The 21,274-nt window shown below is 41.9% G+C and overlaps 1 protein-coding gene across 1 annotated transcript; it reads right to left on the bottom strand.

The window, feature by feature from the left end:
* Positions 1 to 4,261: 4,261 nt before the first annotated feature.
* Positions 4,262 to 11,501, bottom strand: pex10 (peroxisomal biogenesis factor 10). Its single transcript, XM_070968573.1, has 6 exons — positions 10,979 to 11,501; positions 8,982 to 9,062; positions 8,171 to 8,583; positions 6,918 to 7,084; positions 6,351 to 6,486; positions 4,262 to 4,964 (listed from the first exon to the last, which is right to left on the bottom strand). The coding sequence occupies exons 1-6, from the start codon at positions 11,088 to 11,090 to the stop codon at positions 4,896 to 4,898; spliced, it is 978 nt and encodes a 325-aa protein (XP_070824674.1). The 5' UTR covers positions 11,091 to 11,501; the 3' UTR covers positions 4,262 to 4,895.
* Positions 11,502 to 21,274: the final 9,773 nt, after the last annotated feature.

The following is a 21,274-nucleotide window of genomic DNA, read 5'->3' as shown; positions in this document are numbered from 1 at the left end:
GTGAGAGACCTATCCCCGACCCAAAGGCGCAGGGAAGCGACCCTCTCGCTCAGCGGGGAGAACTCATGGCGGCTGAGCTGGGGGGCTATAAGCAAGCCCACACCAGCTTGCCGCCTCTCACCACTGGAAACTCCAGAGTAGAAGAGAGTCCAGCCTCTCTCAAGGAGTTGGGTTCCAGAGCCCAGACTGTGCCGGTACTGCTCAACCTCCCGCACTAGCTCAGGCTCTTTCCCCCCCAGCGAGGTGACATTCCATGTCCCCATAGCCAGAGTTGTTGTCCAGGGTTTGGGTCGTCGGGGCCCCCATCCACGACTGCCACCCATATCACATAGCACCGCCCCTTTCTGATCCTTCCTGCGGGTGGTGGGCCTACGGGAAGGCGGGCCCACGTTGCTCCTTCGGGCTGTGCCCGGCCGGGTCCCGGGGGCAAAGACCCGACCACCAGGCGCTCGCCTGCGAGCCCCAACCCCAGGCCTGGCTCCAGGGCGGGGCCCCGGTGACGCCAATCCGGGCGACGTACGCTTCCTCGATTTTTTTTCTTTCATAGGGGCTTTTGAACCGCTCTTAGTTTGACCCGTCACCCAGAACCTGTTTGCCTTGGGAGACCCTACCAGGGGCATTAAGCCCCGGACAACATAGCCTCTAGGATCATTCAGGTATTCAAACTCCTCCACCACGATAAGGTGTCGGTTCAAGGAGGAGACATTACATCATAATGTATTCATTGGATTTTATTTGTATTGCTAATCTGAATGTGCAAAGTAATTAGTAACTAAGGTTTTTTATCAAATTTTCATCAGCAGCATTTTCTATTAGTGTGTCTGTATGAATGATGCTTATGGACAACAAATTAACTCTGTTTTATAGATTTGGCTTTTCATCCAGATACACTTCCCAGGTGATGACTGAACATCCATGACAGCCACAGGTTTGAACATGTCTGCTGTCATCCAGTTCTTTCCACTCCATATAGCACACGTCCTGCAGCACAATTTCACAGATGTATTTACAGTTAAACAGTCTAGAGACAGAGACACATAGCATTGAAGACAGCAGCCCATTGTAAAGCTGCTGTTATGGGAAGTTTAAGAGAGCATGATTACAGACGCTGGTATTTTCTTAACATCTCAATATATCACCAGACAGCAGCAACAATTGTCTGTTGAAAAAAAGTGAGAGTTGTGCAAACTCTTACCTCACCTCTGCTTTGTGTAGTTGCTGAACTTCCTTTTGATACAGGATAGCTAGGTAGGAGCAGAAGGGACAAAACAAATATGGCCTGAGGACAGGCAGGTTGGTGTCTGAAAAGAAAGCTGTGTTCATTGTTGGAGACAGGATGGAATTCATGACACGGCCTCAAATCTGTGCTGACACAACCATCCACAGACAGTACTGTCATTATTCACAGGGCCACAAGAGATTTCCTGCCAGGTAAATGTAAGATGTTGCTTTAGGCATTTGAAAAAATGACAGGTGATCAAGATACCTTAAATGCTGGTAAGCAGTCTGGTATGTTGAGGAATTATGTCCATATGGCGTGATTCTGTGCTTCATGACTTACATCCAATGCCAGTGTTCTTTGCCAATGCAGGAGGTAGTGACCTTTTTGTGGTAAGGTGGAAAGTAAGGGTGTGGAGGTTGTTGTGGCAGATGGGAATGAAATGACTTTCATGCAGGAGAAAATAGTTGGCAGTCCCTCTTTGACCTGCAATTAAAGTTGACTTTTTATTAACCCTGACCATCTGTAGGGCCATGCAGAGGTGGAGTCCTCAGTATGCTGTAAAGAACTTGTCTAATTGTCTACCATGAACTGAATGTTTCTCTCCCACAGCAAAATGTCATTGATGCTATAATCACATACATTTTCACACACAGGGGCTGAATCAGGGCTTCACGCTCAGGAGATTTCAACCAAGTCCCTATTATGAGGTCAATCATGAGGCATGACTGAGGAGAACACAGATAAGATATTGTGAAGGAAAACAGATTTATTGTTGGTACTGGTAGTTCAGTCAAAAACTACTGCAGCTTTACTCATAACAGCCTGAATCTTTCATCAAGGAGAAAGTGAGGGACATAACAACCACACAGAGACAGACTGAGACTGGAAATCTTCAGGGAGGGCTGAACAGCTCTGTCAAAAAAGCCTGGCACTTTGGATCACATTACTTGGTCTAAATGGGTACAGTATCATGGCCAGAAAAAACACAAATGCTGTATTTGCCACATAATTTATATGTTAAATGATTAAGATTTCCACAGTTAGCAGATGTGTAATCATTATTTAACAGAAACAAGGCTGGATTATCACCTGAGTAAAGTACCCAAGTTACTGTGTGTCCATCTGTTGGTGGGAATTTAATGAAAGTTGCACTATTCAATGTCAGTGACACTGAATCAATGACTGTATGAAATATGAAAGGAGCTCCTTGCAGGGGCTAACCCACCCAGAATTCTAACCTACTGTGTTGGTGTCCTTACCTCTATTGAGCTTTTAAACTGCTTTGAGCTTGTTCTGTTTATCCGGCAACAACTTCATTGATTCTGTCTCAGCTGTATAATCAATCCGGTTTGCAGCAGCTGCTGCAAATAGACACAATTAGAGACTGGCTGGTGAACAGAGTGAAGCATTTAGCGTGGCATTATCACCTTTGATCCAACACCTAAGTCCACACGTCTGACCAAGCCAAGTTATACACACAAATATACAGAAGAAACAGTAGAGAACGACAAACATCCAGTCCACAACCAAAACACATCCTACCACAAGTCTAAATCAACACCTCATAATTTTTATGAGTCAGCACTCAGGAAATATAAATCTTCTACACACAGAGACAACAGAGATTTCTGATGTCTCACTGGTGTCTGGCAATGTGATTAAGTATGTACGCAGATTGTCAGAGTCAAAATCCTGAGTAGAAGGATATTATAGAAGATGGGAGAGGCAGCTGTGACCAGCAGCCTTTCTGTATCCATCACTCCCACCAAGTCTCTCTGATCAAAACTACTCACTGCACTTTTCAGCAAGTCCAATACCTCAAAGTGCTGTTTCCTGTAATAGTCTGAAATGCATGCGTGCAATGCATATCCAGTCTCTGTTGCCTGGACAACAGGGGGGCTCTCTGTCAAATCTCTGGAGGCCTCAATCATTGACTTGGAAACACTGTCAAATGCATGATCTGGCCTCTGCTGCTGATGAAAGGTTTGGTTACAGCAGCTGAGCTCTGGGTGTGTTGTTTGAAATGTCTTGGACAACAGTCTGAAAGGAGATCACACTGGTGAGGCGCACACTTAAATACAATAGGTGTTCAATTTTTCAAGCATGGCTAGAATGATCCCAGCTTTCCAACCACATTCACTGTGAGATTCTTCCAGAAACTCTTCCATCACAGAGCACACAGGAGCTGTCAGTTACTGACTTTAAAGCGTCACTTCTCACTGTCCATCATGTTGGACAGAGGGTTCATAGGTTTTGTGTTTCATGTTTCATTTTTAGTGACTGGGACGCATGGTTCTGTTTGGGGAATTGCTTGATCAGGTGTGTCACCTCATGTTCAATCACTTTACATTTTTACCAGCATCTTGAAAGCATAAATTAAGTCCTGTGCATGACCATAGCTGTTGGATTGGACACTTTAAAGCTTGCAGTGAAGCCGTCAAGTAGCCTGACATGTTGGCAGCACCACCGTATGTTTGCCCTCTGCACAACCCAGGCAATACATTGCACCATCCGTGAGTATTGCATAATATCCATCCAATACGTGACAGAAGCTCTTGTCAAACACGAGTGAAATCATGTCAATCATCTTATTAACTCTGTCATAAGACATATAATTCTTCTCGCTGAGACGCTGTTTCATGTCGAGACACTCGTCAGATTTAATCAGCATCAGCTTCTAAAATTTACTGCGCTGTTACAATCTATTGCAAAACCTTGTTGTTAGCTGTTTGATGAGCATCTTTTCCTCTGCTCTGCTTGTAACTGGGTTTCAAGCTGCATAGCCATGCTAGGTTGTTGTGACACACACAACTGAAACTCAGCCACTTACGCTCTGTGATATTTCACGCTTGTATGCTTCATGCGGTTCAGCACAGCATGTTTCCAGGTTGGAAAACCACAGAAACTTACAGTCAGCATTAGCAGTGTCTCCCAAATAAACTGCAACAAACATATCAGTGGCAGCAGCGGCCAAAACGGTATCAATAAATTGGCTCGGCAGCCAGTTTTAGATATGAAAAAAGACACAGTGCCACAGCTCATTGACCATAGTTACCTTTAATGTTATCAACATTTGTCCAAACTTTCATGGTGCTCTGTTAGCTGCTGGTTCACTGTCTTTGAATGCTGGAGGATTCTCTCATGCCAGTAGCCTCTTCCAAGCAGGTCAGCAGCGTTTTGGCTCTATCGGGGGTCACACCAAGCTGGTATTGTTGTGAACTTGACACCCATGTGACGTAGACACAGAAAATTACTCTTTAAGTGTGTCTCAGACAGCTCTACTTGAAATTGGTCATATTCAACTATTCAAAACAAATTAAAACACATAAAAGACAAACATTTGGACATTCCTTACATTTCATATTAGGATCTGTTAAAGTTTATTTAAATTAAAGTAATATTTACATGTTTGAACTGATACAATCCAGAATTGAATTCTCAATCAGCCACAAGAGACAATTACTTTGAAAAAGAACACAAAGGTTGCATGGCTGTCCAACAGGTGTGTGTGTGTGTGTGTGTGTGTGTGTGTGTGTGTGTGTGTGTGTGTGTGTGTGTGTGTGTGTGTGTGTGTGTGTGTGTGTGTGTGTGTGTGTGTGTGTGTGTGTGTGTGTGTGTGTGTGTGTGTGTGTGTGTGTGTGCGTGCGCGCGCGCGGTATCAGGCTCTGTAGTTCTAGCTGTAGTTCCTCAGGTACACCAGTCTGTGAGGCTGAAACTTCTCCCGACACAGAGGGCACTCCGCCTGTGAGACATGAAAACAAAACACAGATGCCACCGTTACACTTCCATACACTCAGAAAGATGTGGACATACTCTGTTCCTCTTGTTGAGGTGGAGTTATGTTACAAACTGGTGTTTCTCTTGCCTCACAAATGATCTGCGGCTGAGCACAAACACCAGCAAGTTGAGTTTTACCCACAATGGAATTAATGATGAGAAACCTGTGATACAATCTGCTGTCGGTGCACTTGTCACGGTGTTACAGTGAGTGAAACAAGAAGCCTGCTAACATTAGCTGAATGTTTTCTACACAGCTCTTTGCTACTAAAGAGACCAGATGTGTTAGCCTAGGAGATTAGTGAAGCCGGATATTTTGCCAACTGGGAGCTGGACCCAAAAAGGACACTGATCCTCAAAGGTTTGCTTGCTTGTCTGATTACGGATCCCTGTTAGAAACACATGGATGTTCCTATAGTCTTACTGGAGTCCTGAACATAGAAATACAAAGACATGCATGCAACAATCTACAAACAACTAAAGATATAAAAACAATCAGGCAGGCCAAGCAGATACACAAAGAGACACATTAAGGATAAGGTGATAACAGACTTGGCAGGAAAATGAATGAGAAAAACAGCAAAAACGTAGACTGAGCAGAATCTGAGGGTATTAAAATTCATAACAATCATCTATACGTGCACGTCATGTCAGGTATGAGTATGTGTTTATCCTGTTTGTCATGCTTTCTGAAAGTTAGCCCTCTGACTTTACTTTATCAATAGCCAGCAGTCAAACCAAGTTTGAAGTAAGTGTGTTAAAAGTGTGTTAACTCTCCTACTGACTCTATGTCAGACTGACAGGCAGCCTTGAATGTGTTCTAAAACTATTTTAAAACTTAATACCAACTGGATGTTTGAGTACCAATCTGTTATTAATCTTAGATTTTTCAGTATTCAGCCTCTATTGGCTTGGGTTTCGAGGCTGGTGCTGTTTCATCTTTGTTTAAATGTGCTGATATGAGTGGTTCTACATCAGGCATACACTACTTTGAAAGCAGAAAGAGTACATGTGTTTCTCGAGTCCTGCCCTCACACCCTGTGCGCTGTTCTCAGTGTGGGGTTCCACACCCGCTGCTCAAAGATTATGCCCAGAAACATAAGAAAATACAGGCAGAGGGCAGGCTCCTGCAGATACAGACACCCCACACACTTCTAGTCTGTCGTATGTGACGATTGAGAGAGATTCTACAGGATCCCTAAATATAGGCAGTCTATACATTGTTTTCCAGAAAATCCCTTTTTGCCTTTAATTCCCAATAATTCCTGATTAATTATGTAGTGCAGTTACAGAGATTCAGATGACAACTGGTTCAAAGCATGAGTTGTGTTGGTCGTGACTCGAGCCTGACCTTGGTGTTGCACCACTCTGTGATGCACTCCCAGCAGAAGAGGTGTCCACAGGGAGTGGACGTGGAGTGTCTCCGCTCCTCCAGGCACAGGATACAGTGGGCAACTCTGGGGCCTGAGCTCTGCGTATGCTGAGGGCTGGACAGACAATTCAAAGAGTCCAGCACTAAGTCAAGTCATGATTTCATGTTCGCCTTTTACCACAATACTTAGTCCAGTAGTGGCCTATTTTTTTTTTGTTTGTTTTTTTTTAAAAGGATATTGATGAACTGAAAGTTTCATTGAATATGACCAGAATCCACATTTTTTTTCTAAGGCTCACTTGCTGAGTGCTGGCAGACCAAAAGAAATTATCTGGTGGTAGTAATTTCAGTTAACTGATGTCATGTCTGTGCTGCAAGTCCAGAGTACGTCATCAACAACTACTGGCCAGGTAGCACTGAATTGTTGTTAGAAACCACCATTCTGCCCTGCCAATAAGACCAGATGGAGTCTATGTGGACAGCCTACACATCTCCAGAGCTGTTTTTTGTCTAGTCCTGGTCCTGGTCCTGGTCCTGGTCCTGTACCTGAGGTTCCTGTACAGCTTCCACTCCTGTCTGGCTCTCTGTCTCTGTCTGAAGTTGTTGAGCTGCAGACAAACAGTGATGAGCAGCTGGAGGAGGGACACGGCCCCCAGCAGCCTGTAGCTGCTTCTGATGGTCCCGTCGTCGCTGTTCAGCCCCGTCACACGCAGCTACACACACAGGATGACAGATGACATAAGTGCACTGCTACATGTGCCGCAAGTCACACTGTGACAGCAAAAATGGAGAAAACAGTGAGTAACTACTGCGGGGGTTCTCCGCTCTGTGAACTGCTGACAGTCTGCACGGAGGATTTACAAGCACACATTTTGAAAGATCTTTTGGAAAATGTAGGCATTATTCAAAATATCAAATATATTCAAACCAAACAGAAAGTAAAAACCGTATTCTATGCATCTAGTTCATTCTGGTCACCTGCCTCAAACTCATGCAGTCGAACACAACAGTCGACTGGCATGAAGGTTATCATGATCAGTTTATGCTGAACTGTTTCAGAGAGGTGGTGATTCAACTGTGTGAGCATTTGAGAGCATGTAGATTGTGGTATTGCTGAATTGTACTTCTTTAAATTGAGCCTATCCTCATGTGACTACTCTGGTAGTTTTAGCTGTCTACCTAATAAACTAACAACTGAGTGTATTTTGACATCGCACAAAAATATTGCAATAAAACCAAGACATTATGGGAAGCGAACACTTTGAGTTATTCATCATGGTGCACCCTGCCTGCTCAACAAATGGTAAACTAATTGTTAGTGGTTGACAAAAAAACAGGATTCATTGATGATGGGGGTAAAATGACAGATTCCAAAACTGGGGAAAGTCCATCATAATCTTTCTGTTTTGATGTGATATGTTTCGCTTGCTGTGTAAGTTTTGGAATAAATGCATCCAATGTGAGCATGTAAGCTGTCCCCATGTGCAAGTGCCTACTCAAATGACATCCCCAGTGTGTAACTAAAATGGCTAACAAATAAAACAAACAACACTGATTAGTATTCTGCGTTTTGTCTGTCGAATCACTCCCTCTGCCTTCTACCCTGGTCCCTGATTTTCTCCAAAGGTTCCTTGTCCCTGGAGAAAGTTTCTGCACTGGAAACATATCTTAAATCAATGCAATGTATCGCTGGTCTTATTGTATTTATCATTAAAAATATAATAATAGAAAGAGTATTTTCTTATTCTGTCGATATGTGAGATGCATCTGAAGCATGTACACAAACAAGAGTCACCTACATAGCTGATACCAGCCACCCTCTTAGACAGGTGATAGAAAGCACCGCTGATGTAGAAAAGAGCCACGTGGAGTCTGTGCAGGAGGGTCAGACTCTGCTGGAGGACAAACACGGCTGGCAGGCATGCCTTCCTCTGGGGCTCTGACAGCAGCCCCACTGCCCGCTGAATCCACATCTTCAGCCAGGACTCCAGGCTCCACGGGCCAGCCGTCGCCTGCCGCCGACTGACACTGCTGCGGCTCTCCTGCCCACCGTCCAGCTCATTCTCCAGGCACACCAGGACCTTGTCCAGGAGGTAAGGAAAGAAGGCATGGCAGAGGACGAAGAGGCCTCGTCTGGCCACCGAGGGGATTTTACGTTTAGATGGATCCACCTGGACGACGCTCACATATTCTTCGCCCAGGGTTTGGTAACCTGGGGAGGTGAATGATTCAATTCAATTCAATTCAATTTTATTTGTGTAGCGCCAAATCACAACAGAAGTTGTCTCAGGACGCTTTCCATATAGAGCTGGTACAGGCCGAGCTCTTTTATCTACAGAGAACAATTCCCCCATGAGCAAGCACTTGGCGACAGTGGCGAGGAAAAACTTCCTTTTAACAGGCAGAAACCTCGAGCAGAACCAGACTCTGGGTGGGCGGCCATCTGCCTCGACCGGAATGATAAAAATTGAACTATTAAATCACAAGACAATAAGTAAACCACACACACACACACACACACACACACACACACACACACACACACACACACACACACACACACACACACACTGTAATACTAGATGTCATGCTGGTTTGTTCACTAATTACCTGAGAACGTTGTTAATCCATAGTATGCAAGGTCTGACAGCAGCTCTATCTCTCTTCTCCAGTCCAGCCACCTTTTAGATCCTACAGAACCAGAGAGAAAAAGAGTTCAGTAAACACACTTTAATATTGATAAGTGCTGAATTTTCCTATGCAGCCATTTCACTTTTGAACAAGCAGTTGGATTATTACTTTGACATACAGTACCAATCAAACGTTTGGACACACCTTCTCATTCAATGTTTTTTCTTTCTTTTTTTATTTTCTACATTGTACATTAATACTGAAAACATCCAAATTATGAAGGAACACAAATGGAATTATGAAGTAAACAAACCAAAATATGTTTTAGATTTTAGATTCTTCGAAGTAGCCACTGTTTGCTTTGATGACACCTTTGCACACTCTTGGCATTCTCTCAATCAGCTTCATGAGTCAGTCACCTGGAATGCTTTTTAATTAACAGGTGTGCCGTGTCAAGAGTTAATTTCTGGAATTTGTTGCCTTCTTAATGTGTTTGAGACCATCAGTTGTGTTGTGCAGAGGTAGGGTTTAAACAATTTCCCCTCAGGGATCAATAAAGTACTTCTGATTCTGGTTGGTACAAAGGTCGATACAGTGAATAGCCCCTATGACTACTGTTCGGCTCTCATGAGGAAGGAAGACCAAGAGTTACCTCTGCTGCAGAGGGTAAGTTTATTACAGTTCGTGGCCTCAGAATCACTAATTAACAGCATCTCAGATTAGAGTCTGTATAACAGCTTCACGGAGTTCAAGTAGCAGACATGTCTCAATCAGCTGTTCAGAGGAGACTGTGAATCAGACCTTCAGGGTCGAACTGCTGCAAAGAAGCCACTTCTGAGGATGAACACAAAGAAGAAAAGAATTGCTTGGGTCAAGAAACACAAAGAGTGGACATTAGACCAGTGGAAATCTGTACTTTGGTCTGATGAGTCCGAATTTAAGATTTTTGGCTCCACTCGCCATGTCTTTGTGAGCTGCAGAAAAGGTGAGTGGATGGTTTCTACGTGTGGTTCCCACCGTGAAGCCTGGAGGAGGAGGTGTGATGGTGTGGGGGTGCTCTGCTGGTGACACTGTTGGTGACTTATTCAAAATTCAAGGCACACTGAACCAGCATGGTGACCGCAGCATTCTGCAGCAACATGACATCCCATCTGGTTTGCGCTTAGTGGGACCATCATTTGTTTTTAAACAGGACAATGACCCCCAACACACCTCCAGACTATGTAAAGGCTATCTGACCAAGAAAGAGAGCGATGGAGTGCTGCGTCAGATGAACTTGCCTCCACAATCACCTGACCTAAACCCAATTGAGATGGACCGTAGAGTGAAGGCAAAGCAGCTCAGCACCTCTGGGAATTACTTCAAGACTGTTGGAAAACCATTCCAAGTGACTATGAAGCTGATTGAGAGAATGCCAAGAGTGTGCAATGCTGTCATCAAAGCAAATGACGGCTACTTTGAAGAATCTAAAATAGAAAACATACATGTTTAACACTTTTTTGTTTACAACATAATTCCATATGTGTTCCTTCATGGTTTGGATGTCTTCAGTATTAATCTAGAATGTAGAAAAAAATAAATAAAGAAAAAACATTGTATGAGAGGGTGTGTCCAAACTTTTGGCTGTTCCTGTACAACAGGAGCTTTTATTTTGATGACCACCAGCTCATCTACTGTTTGAAAAGAAGCATAACCACATTTCTGAACTGGTTCTTCCTTAACAGCGGGCAGTGACCACTGAACTGAATTAACTACTCATGAAAAATTGTACAGGATGAGGTTTGAGTCCCACAAACATCCACACCAGCACAGGAAGTTCACTTGATTTTCTAAAATTAACGACCTTTTTAGGTAGTTTTGCAACTATCCAGACAGGTAAAAACCACTGCCCAGTTAGCTTCAAAGCTACATGTTACGATGAAGTAAGCTAGCTCAAGAAGACGACTGGTCAGAGTGTTAAATGTGAACAAACTTACCAGCAAGTGTGTGGAAAGCTTCGTTGGCGTTGTTTCTCAGAAAGGTTTGATAATATTCATCCTTCTGACTGGACCGAATCAACTGGGACTGGTTTGCAGGAGCGAGGGGCATTGTAAGCTAACATCAGTTAACCACTTTCAGATGAGAACCTTACCAACCCAAGTTACGGTTCATGGCCAAATGTTCGTGTCCACCGGTCGAAGTATTTCGGAAACAAAACCTCCAAATATCGCTAGATCTCTACGTCCATACAGCAGGTTGTCAGTCCTGTAAGCCTCCACACTGCAAGCAAACGTCCAAGAGTCTACAGGGCTGAAAATACACAGCACGACAAACAGCACGCCGTTAACAACAAGCTCAGCTTACATCGACTATTTTTTGTCCTTGGTGTGGTACTCAGTCCCTGTGTTATGCACAGTCGGAATATGCACTAATATTCTCTTAAAATAGTTCTGACGCTGCTAAATCAGGAAACACATAGAAAGTAAATGCCCTGAAAACAAATGAATCAGATCGATAATCAAGCTCATAAGTCACAGCGCCGCTCACTGGCAGGAGGAAGAATTACAGGCTCACTGAACAAGAGGATACGGCGAATGAAGTCCGCTTGTTGGACTCCATCATAACTTCTGCTTTTCCAGAAAAGATATTTGAAAATTAATTAACTTATCACCTCATAATCTGTCTTTATATTTTTTCTCACTAATACATTATCAAATTGCTAATTGTTTCTCTTCCCCTCAGAGTAATATTGCATCCTTTTATTGTGGATTTATTTTATTTTATCTTCATTTAACACTGTGGTTGTATTCCAAGGTCATAAGACAGGCCTTAATGCAAAAACACTACAATCAAGAACAGTATAATTCAGTCACAAGTTCCAGTAACTGAAGACACAGTCAGGCTCATGACCAGGATTTCAGAAACACTGATCATGATATTCCCCAACACAGCCCACAAAACTAAAATTAGGACCAGTTACCAAAACAAAGCTGTCAAATTGTTTTATTTTATTTATCTATTCTATTTTTCATATTTTACTCATTAAGTTAACTGTTCAATCATGTTCTGTTAACATTTTATTTTGTAACATGAAGGTCCAAATGGTGTTTGCCAAGTGCTGATGCCTGTGAACTCTCCTGAGGTTGATTAAATCCATAAATGGGGTGGGTGGGTTCTGATATTAATATTTGGCTACTTCAGAATCAGATTCCAATAAACTGAGAACATTCTGTAGAAAAAAAAAATCTTTGGTTCATATTTATGTTTTTATCAGAGGTTCTGATGATGTCATAAATGACAAAAAATAAGGGGGAAAAGGAAGGGAATGACATGCAACAATTCATACTGACTGAAGCATTGGCTTGGACTGGCAGGTAATAAAACAATACAAACTGATAAATATCCTAACATCAGACCAATATATTGAAACACTTTGACTTAAGTTACATAACTGCACCTCTAAGAATTATATTTACTGCAATGTTGTAATTACATGTGAAGTGCTTGGCTTGTAGCAGCTGTAAGTTGCTGTGTGAGAAGGCTGCGTACATTCATTAATCTACTCATTCAAAACCCCGGCAGCTCTGTTGTGATCTGCCTGGAAAGTTGCAGAACCAGTTTCTTTGTCTCCTCAGTGCTGCTCCCTGAGCCAGCCAGGTGTACTGTAACCACTACGAAGAACATCCAATTGTAAGCCCTCTGCTATCCTTTTACAGCGACTCTTCTCAGCACTTGCATCAACCCTTGGACAGGCTGTCCCACTATCCTGCATACCAGGAAGTTGAACTTTGCTCTCAATGAGGGGAGGAGCTGGGTTTTTCCTTTCCCTCCTCCCTGTAACTCAGGAGCTACTTGTAACTTGTTGCAGATGGAAAGTGGATGGTGTGGGAAGCACTTCTCTGTTTGGACTAAACCACTAATGAGAACACAGGGAGAGTTTAGGATTTTGACAGGTAAGACACAAACTTGACTGGATCGATGCATTCGTCTACCTGCAGGTTTCAGACATTACATCAAACTGTGTATTTGTTGGTTATGCTGTTTTTAAGGCATCAGTCCAGACATGATTTGGAAGGCTGATAACAGTTTAGTGTTCACAGCTGCGGCACTTCGTGATTAACATGTTTAAACTGAACCTTTTGTTGTGCTAAAAAGTCTTCGGAACAACTCCCTGAAAATCTGATCAGACAAGAGAAAGGTAAATATGTTCCTTGACTCTCAGGTTACGTACCAGTCAGTTTTCCGTAGTGCTGTTTGGATTCCACATGAAATAAATCAGGTGCATTATATTTACCACATTTGAGCTGGATGACTGAGCAGAGCAGCAGCACCTGATGACAACACATACACATCATCATGCATCCATGAAATCACAGCTATGGCTTCCAATACACAACTGATATGGTGCTGTATCATTTCAGTCCAAGAGATTTTGATGAGTATTCCTAATCCACATCACATGAATATCCAGTTGAATATCTTTCAGTCGGACTGTTTATACTCAAGTAATATTCAAGCTTCCCTTGAGAGACTTTCAACTTGTAAAACAACAATTAATAGGAAGCTAAAACCTTCTGCTGATGATGAAACTGTAGTAAACATATTATATTCTTGTGTTGCATTTTACATGAGAAACTGCTGTTTTCACACATGATGTCTTACATTGGGAAATATTTGAAAATTGCATGCGCCTATGTTATCGAACATATTGTACTCAAATATAATACATGTCATTACACATGTGACATTTATGAAAATTCAAAAGTGCCTATGAAGTGAAATGTAATCTCACATGTAAAATGTAAGTTTTCACATGTGTTGTGGGGCTGTATATGTGAAATTTAAAAAAATGATATGTGCCTTTGTCATGTGAACAACACGTGCTAAAAGAAGCCAACATCAGTATCATTTATTTGCTTTTATTATAGCAATTAGAAATAAAACTGTTTTAGTGAAGCTACTCTGATTACACAAGTGTAAAATAAGAATAGAGTACTAAGGCTGTGGTGATACGTGTGTTTATGCCAAACCGTTACAGTTCGGGGGTCACAGTTCAGGGTCACAGTCTGCTCCCACAGCCACAAGTAGACTACTTGGTATATTGTATTTGTACATGTGAGCGAGTTCTGCCAGGAAACTTTTTAACTGTTTACTGTTAGCATCTTGTACCGAGGGTAGCACAACAAGCGGACAAGTGTAAGAGTCTGTCACAGTATCGTGGGCACAAATGAAACACCAGAGCTAGAACACCTGCCTGTGTGCTTTAAAACAGTTGTTTGGGAACGATTTGTGTTTCCAGTCAGCTACAACAGCAAAGGAGAGAGAGCAGTGGATGAGACAAGGCATTACTTCACCGTTGTAGAATATGTGAATGGAAACACATCGAACATGTTCGGGCACATCTGACAGTCACCCAGATGAAAAGAAACCTACCCCCATTTACGTATGTGTCAAACCGAAATGTGTCTCCAAAACCAGGGCACGAACCAAACCATGAGTTCTGTCTGCTGTTACACCCCTACAGTACACAGACGCTGTGCTAGATTGTGCGTAGGTGGCAGATTGTTTGCAAAGGGACATCCTTAAAGGACCCCAAGGACACATGCTCACAGAAAACACACGCACACACACACACACACACACGCACACACACACACACACACACACACACACACACACACACACACACACACACACACACACACACACACACACACACACACACACACGCAGAGGTGGAAGGAAAAGGAAACTGAGCTTACACCTGCTGAGGAGACACAGAGGAAGTTAGGCCATTAATAACCTCAGACAACATCTGTTTCAGCTGTAGTGTCAAGCATATGTCATGTCTGGGATTTACACTGAACCTCCCTGCTGGCACACACACACACACACACACACACACACACACACACACACACACACACACACACACACACACACACACACACACCTTGATCTGCTTCTACAGGCACATGTCATCCTTGAGAATGGTTCTAAAGGGGTTTCACACATGGCTGATGTTCCTGTACAGGTTTTAGAGGTTCTCGGTTTTATTTGTAAGATTGAAAGGTTCTTGTCATCAATGAAAAGGTGCCAGAGGGTTTCTAAGAAAAATAAGGATTCACTGTCATTTGTTTAAAATGAAATAATATGGATCTGTTAAGAGCAAAGGCAAGATGATGAAACACAGCCACAAAACTTAGTTGGGAGGAGGTCAGGCTGGATGGATGGAGAGATAAAGCGCGTCACTGCTAATTGCTTCTGTGCAGTGTTTTGGTGCCTGAGAAACCCTCAAACTCATGGATCTGTTACACAAACTGGATTGAAATTCATATCCCACTGGTACCTGAAGCAGCACATCCCCACCATTGCAACCACTGGCATTGTTTTAACACAGGACTGATTCCATTCTGAATGAACAAACCTCGGCAGAGTTGGCAGACTGGAAAACACCAGCAGCATTTTTTCTGTAGTTGCTGGAAGGCACAGACAAAACGATGTGGTCCTGCTGACAGGGCCATGAGATCATAAAATGATTATATGAGTGTAAAGTTACGATCGACTATTTTTGTCATTATGTTTGCACAAGTATGCTTTAATGCTAAAGGCCTCAGTATGCTTCAAGCAAAGTGCTTGTCAGCTCATCTAACTGCATCTCAATGGAGGAACTTTCCAAAACAATCAGCAGCGAATGGCTTTGCATTTAGTTTCTGTTTCATTACTCTTTACACAACTACTTCTGACACTTCTCATGTGAACCATCAGGTACAACACCATGCCTTTGAGGAGAGACTTGTGTAGTTGTGCATCTTCCAACCCCTCCCCTCTTTATGATGCAGGCTTTCCGCCCTGCTTTTGAGTGCAGACATTTGGAACAGACGTAAAAACAAAATGTGGTTGGATGAGATGATATATGTAATTTAAAACATATTGAGGCCTTAACTGTTCCTGCTATGTGCGGTAAAGTGTGGATACAGACACATAGAGTGAATTATCCATTGTTAAGATGGTGCATTTTGTTTTGCAACTTGTCTAATTTATGTTCCATCTACTGCAGACGTCTGATTTCCTGCAGTGCCTGTGGGGGTGGGAAAGTCATACATCAAGTTTAAGTTAATTTTTACATGTACGAGTAAAGTGTAAAGCTTGTGTCGCTGCTCTCTCATCCTTTGTGTAGGTAAATACAGACCACATAACATTTAAAGCCCACAACAACCATCATAGCTCACATAACAGTAACTTGTACAACCCACATAACCTCGTACCCAGTACACTCACAGAAACATTGCATACATGCTATTTACAAAAAGGAATCAGTGCATGTCAGTGTCAGCTATTCAGCAGCGTGTGGAACAACAAAAAAAAAAATTCGATGGAAGGAGCATGAACAGGATGCTTGGTGTCCTTTTATGGACTTTCTCTTTGCGGCGAGTGTTGTAAATGTAACTGCCAACAATTTTGACAGCTCATGTATATGGAGTATAATTCATCTTCCTGTAAACTATACAATGATTTATTTTGTCTTATTGACCTTAAGAGAGAGATTGTTGTCATGACACCATGGCGCTGGGTCACTTATCAGTCCAATCACTGTGGTGTCCTGATCGAATTTTATGACATTATAGTAGTTGTATCCTGCAGCTCAGTCATGGATACAACACACTGTGCATTAGGAGCCTCAGACAGCCTCCATGTGGCGTGGCAGTCCTAAGAGTTGGTGTAGATGAGAATGAATTGCCTGTTCTCACAGTCTGGGGCCTGTCTGTGAAAAAATCAGATAGCCAACTGTAGATGGACTTGCCAAGATCAAAACCCCTGAATTTTAACACCAGCTTGGATGGTACAGGTGTATGAAAAGCAGAACTATAATCAATAAACAACATTCTTGCATGTTTTCAAGATGGAATAAACATGACGCAGAGTAAGTGAGACAGCGTCATCCACACATCAGTGCAGTACAGACAGTCCATGGGAAACAGAGCCCTCAGTCTCATTAGCACTTGGGTTGGTGGAAGTAGTCTATCTAAGGGGCTTGAAAGCATGAGTGCAGCCCTGCCATGTTGTCCACACAGCCTGTTTGAAGTCAGAGAGTAGGTATTGTACCATATGACTTTTATGAGGCCATAAGATAAAACGAACAGGGTTTTTTTTGGTGCTGATAGGACTGTGCACACTCAAAGTGGCTGTATGCTACATAATCCAGAACAGGCCTTCTTCAGATAAAACACCACAAGTTTAAAAGGAGAAAATCTTTCAGTCCTCATAAATGATAAATGTACCCAGTTATGCATTGTGGCTTCAATTTATTTTATTTTTTAAGCAGCATTTTACAGATTTTACATGTTAAAGTTAATTTAACCATCATGGGAGTCACACAACCTGTGAAAATATGAGAAACATTAGTGTAATATTACTTTAGTGACATCACATCGACTGGGAGACTGCTCATTTTGAAAAGAAAACCTGCATTACAGACTAGAGATGTGAGCGTTTACTAGCCAGGGAGGGATAATGACAGACACAACTGAGCTGCATTGTGGGATATGTAGGACTCATGGATTTTGGAGGTTGGCCTATCCTGGGTACAAAAGCACAGGGTAACTTAGCATCTGCTGCACAGTGGACTGAAGGTTAAAAGACAGGTTTGGCATTATGATACTTTATATATATTATTATATTTTCCAGTGGTAAATGTTTACCATTTACCACTGGAATTTACCAATGTTTACTTTTTATACAACCTTACTCAGAAGAAAATAATCCATTTGTTGGGGGCTACTTTAGGTGGCGGACTAATCCATATTTTGTGCTGTAATGAGTATTTGAAGCAACAGCATGGTTTGTGTAGTATTGAGGCCAACTAAACCAGTCTGTGTAACAGTATGGCTCACTGATGTGTTTTTAATCATTTTTGGAAAGATTAGAACATATCAGACTTTGATACACACACACTACCTGATAGTGAGATACATTTATTATTGGTCTGAATTTGTCACTGGATTTGTTGACAGTAAGAAAAATGTATCACTCAGGTGAAAACGTTAAGCTTGAAGGATTTATTGGAAACAGTATTACAATACTAATGTCTTCTCTGGCTGTGTGTGAGACCATACCCTCTGTTGTTGTTAACCTATTCAAAGTGAATTTTTAATCAAAAAGTGTGACGTTTCATTTGCATCTTTCTTATTGAATTGAATCACAGCTGATTGCTCTATTTAATTCCAATGAATATCAAATGGCAGCTAATTCACATCTGTTAAGAAATGATGAATTCAGATGTTCAGACAGTTTCCTGTCTGCGTGTTACAGAGCTGGAACAGGATTTGCTTAGCTTAGCTTAGCTTAGCTTAGCATAAACAGCTAGCCTTGCGCTGCACAAAGCCAGTCTGAAGCTCATTACTTAACATGGTGTGTTTTGATTTATTAATGTGTACACAGAAATGTAAAACTGACAATTTGTGGTGTCTTGATGAACAACACCACTGGTCTACAATGGCTATAAATTCTGATGTATGGATGAAACAAAGTAATCACTATCTGACACACATCTAGATTATTTAATCAATACTTATTTGTCGAGAAATAGATCCAGCACATAACTTCCCCCAAAACCACAACCTGTATAGATTAAACAGGCCAGATACAATAGATGAGGATACGGTAGATGTTTTTGTTAAATGTTGTTGTTTCCCCGACTCCTGATTGGAAAGATTATGTTCAGAAAGTTTTCTGAGGAATTTTTATGATGCTGACTGTCATCACCTATAACATTCTCAATCATTAACAAAACTAGATGACTTGTTATTCAGCCAAATCACTGGCAAACAAGAGGCAGCATGTCTATCTGTAAGTACTGTGTAGCGACACAACCCAGCAGTCATTACATTAGAAAATCAAGCACAGCTTAAACACAGAGCAGTGGAAACAGCAATTAATGTCTGAAGTGTGCAATTACCACTGCAGCCCATCTATATGAAAGTGACAGCAGGTCCAAACAAGAAAAAAATGACATTTATATTCTCAGAGGTAGAGACCACACATTATGCTCTTTCTTTGAAAAAGCCATGCAGGGAATGTCCTTATGGCCAGAAACCCAAAGCAAACTCCAGTCTCCTGGTGTAATGTCTGTGTAAGTTTGGAACACACTTCCTGACCTTTTCAGAGCAGCAGTTTTTCCTTTTCTTTCTCCCAAATCATTACCTACTTTTCGCCTTGTGCATCCGGTTGTGAGTCACTATGACCTTTTCAGGCCCACATGCCGACTGTTCTGCACCATCTGATTGACCATATAGAAAGAAAAACCGTATCTGACTTGGAAATGAGCTGATAACTTTCCTTTTGACTGTCAAATGTCTGTTGGCTGAGCAATATCCTAATGTTGACACTTGATTTCAATTTAGTTTTAGTCTTGATCTTTTGATGAAAATGTATATTGGTTAGTCATTTAGTTACTTGTTTAACCATAGAGGGGTTAGAGTTATAAGCCTAGACACGCAGTTGAGGGTTTGTCAGTGAAATTTTGGTCGCATTTGCAGCATGCATTCTTTTCACATCTTCTGAGCATTCAGAGGCTACAGCTGTCACCAGCTTTGACACTGGTTGTAGATGTTGTGTTAGCATTAGCATGCCATTCAAAAGAAGTGTTCCTGTTTTCCTGGTTTGTCCCAGCTGTTGCTGCTTCTTAACTAATTCGCCTTTGTACTTTTTGTCTCACTTCTATTGTGAAAAAATCATCAAACACTGCATGCTTGCATGCTCAAAGGTTATGAAATGCATTCTTTGGTACCATGCTGTGTATCCTCTACTTTAGATGATGATATTTTTAAAATACATTCGTAAATTACCTTTCCCTTCTTCTTCTTCTTCTTCTTCTTCTTCTTCTTCTTCTTCTTCTTCTTCTTCTTCTTTTTAATAAATATAGACATGGCTAATTTCTGTGTATTACTGCATGATCATTCCTGAAACTACCTGTAACAATTCTCTCTGCTAATCATTGTCTGAGATGAGTCTTATCAAAGACTGGATGTTAATGAGGCTATAACGACGAAACCATGCCTTTACTTTAGGACATAGATTTTGCACATGCATAGAAAGCCCTAACAAACTTGACTCTTAATTCTCACTTTTTAAAGTGGTAGTAAGCTGTTTTTTAAAGTGTCTTAAATAACTTCATGACTACACCAAATTTTAGTTGACACTGAAAGGGATTTCAGTATTTACAGGGATCTATTGGAAGGAATGGAATTAAATATTTCTAAATGTATTTTCATGGGTGTAATCACCTGGAAATAAGAATTGTTGTATTTTCATTACCTTAGAATGAGCTCTTTATATCTACAGTCCACCATGTTGCATCACCAAGCGTCTACAATAGCCCAGAACAGACAAACCAAAGAGTGGTTCCAGGGACGGCTTGTAATGTTTTTACCTTATCTGACCTGACTTTTGACTGACCATATGTTCTTGTTTTATATCTGTTCAGTAAACAAAAACTGGAGGAAAATTGAACATGGGCTGACTTTGCCAACACCGACAGATGAAACAGGAAAAGTGCCTTCTACAAAAGAGTCTACAGCCATGCAAGCGCCTGTGTGTAGATGAACATAAGCACAGTGATGCTTTGAGTTTAATGCAGGTGCAACATGTGTTGACATGCTATCATTCTCTAGTTAACACTAAACACAAGGTACCAATGAGGCTGACATGAATCTTATTAGTTTTGGTCATATTTGGTCAGAATTCCAAGGACTCTATTTTCAACTCCGCCGCCGGCGCAGCTTAGTCGTGCGCTCACGTCACCAACACCTCACAGTCAGGTTTCCACAGTGTCTGGCATTTCACTGCGATCAATAATTAGCAACAGCCACGATTCAATGCAACTATCTGACTCAGCACATACAGTCAGACCTAAATTTACATATTTTGATCAGTATCTCATCTGACTACATGGCAAGCGCGTTCGGCACGCGTAATGGTCACTCAACCTGACCAAATGTACACAGGTAAAACAGGGATGCAAACTAATCGGTTAATGTCGCTGTGCCAACAGAAACAGCCGTGGCATCCTACAGAGCATATATACTGCATCTGTCTCAGAGCACTCAGAGACAGAGAGAGACAGACACATGGAAAAACGTAAGTGATGATCGTGTCTGCTATTACCCACGTCATTTCATTCCAAATACAAATGTAATCATAGTAATGCTTAACGTTATCTACAAAGGTGGAGTACATCATTGCTTTGAGGATGAGGAGGAGGAGGCCGAGGATTTCCCATCTAAGGACCTCAT

Source organism: Chaetodon trifascialis, chromosome 8, assembly GCF_039877785.1.
Source record: "Chaetodon trifascialis isolate fChaTrf1 chromosome 8, fChaTrf1.hap1, whole genome shotgun sequence".
NCBI classification, from domain to species: domain Eukaryota; kingdom Metazoa; phylum Chordata; class Actinopteri; order Chaetodontiformes; family Chaetodontidae; genus Chaetodon; species Chaetodon trifascialis.
This window is presented reverse-complemented; position numbering and strand designations above follow the sequence as displayed.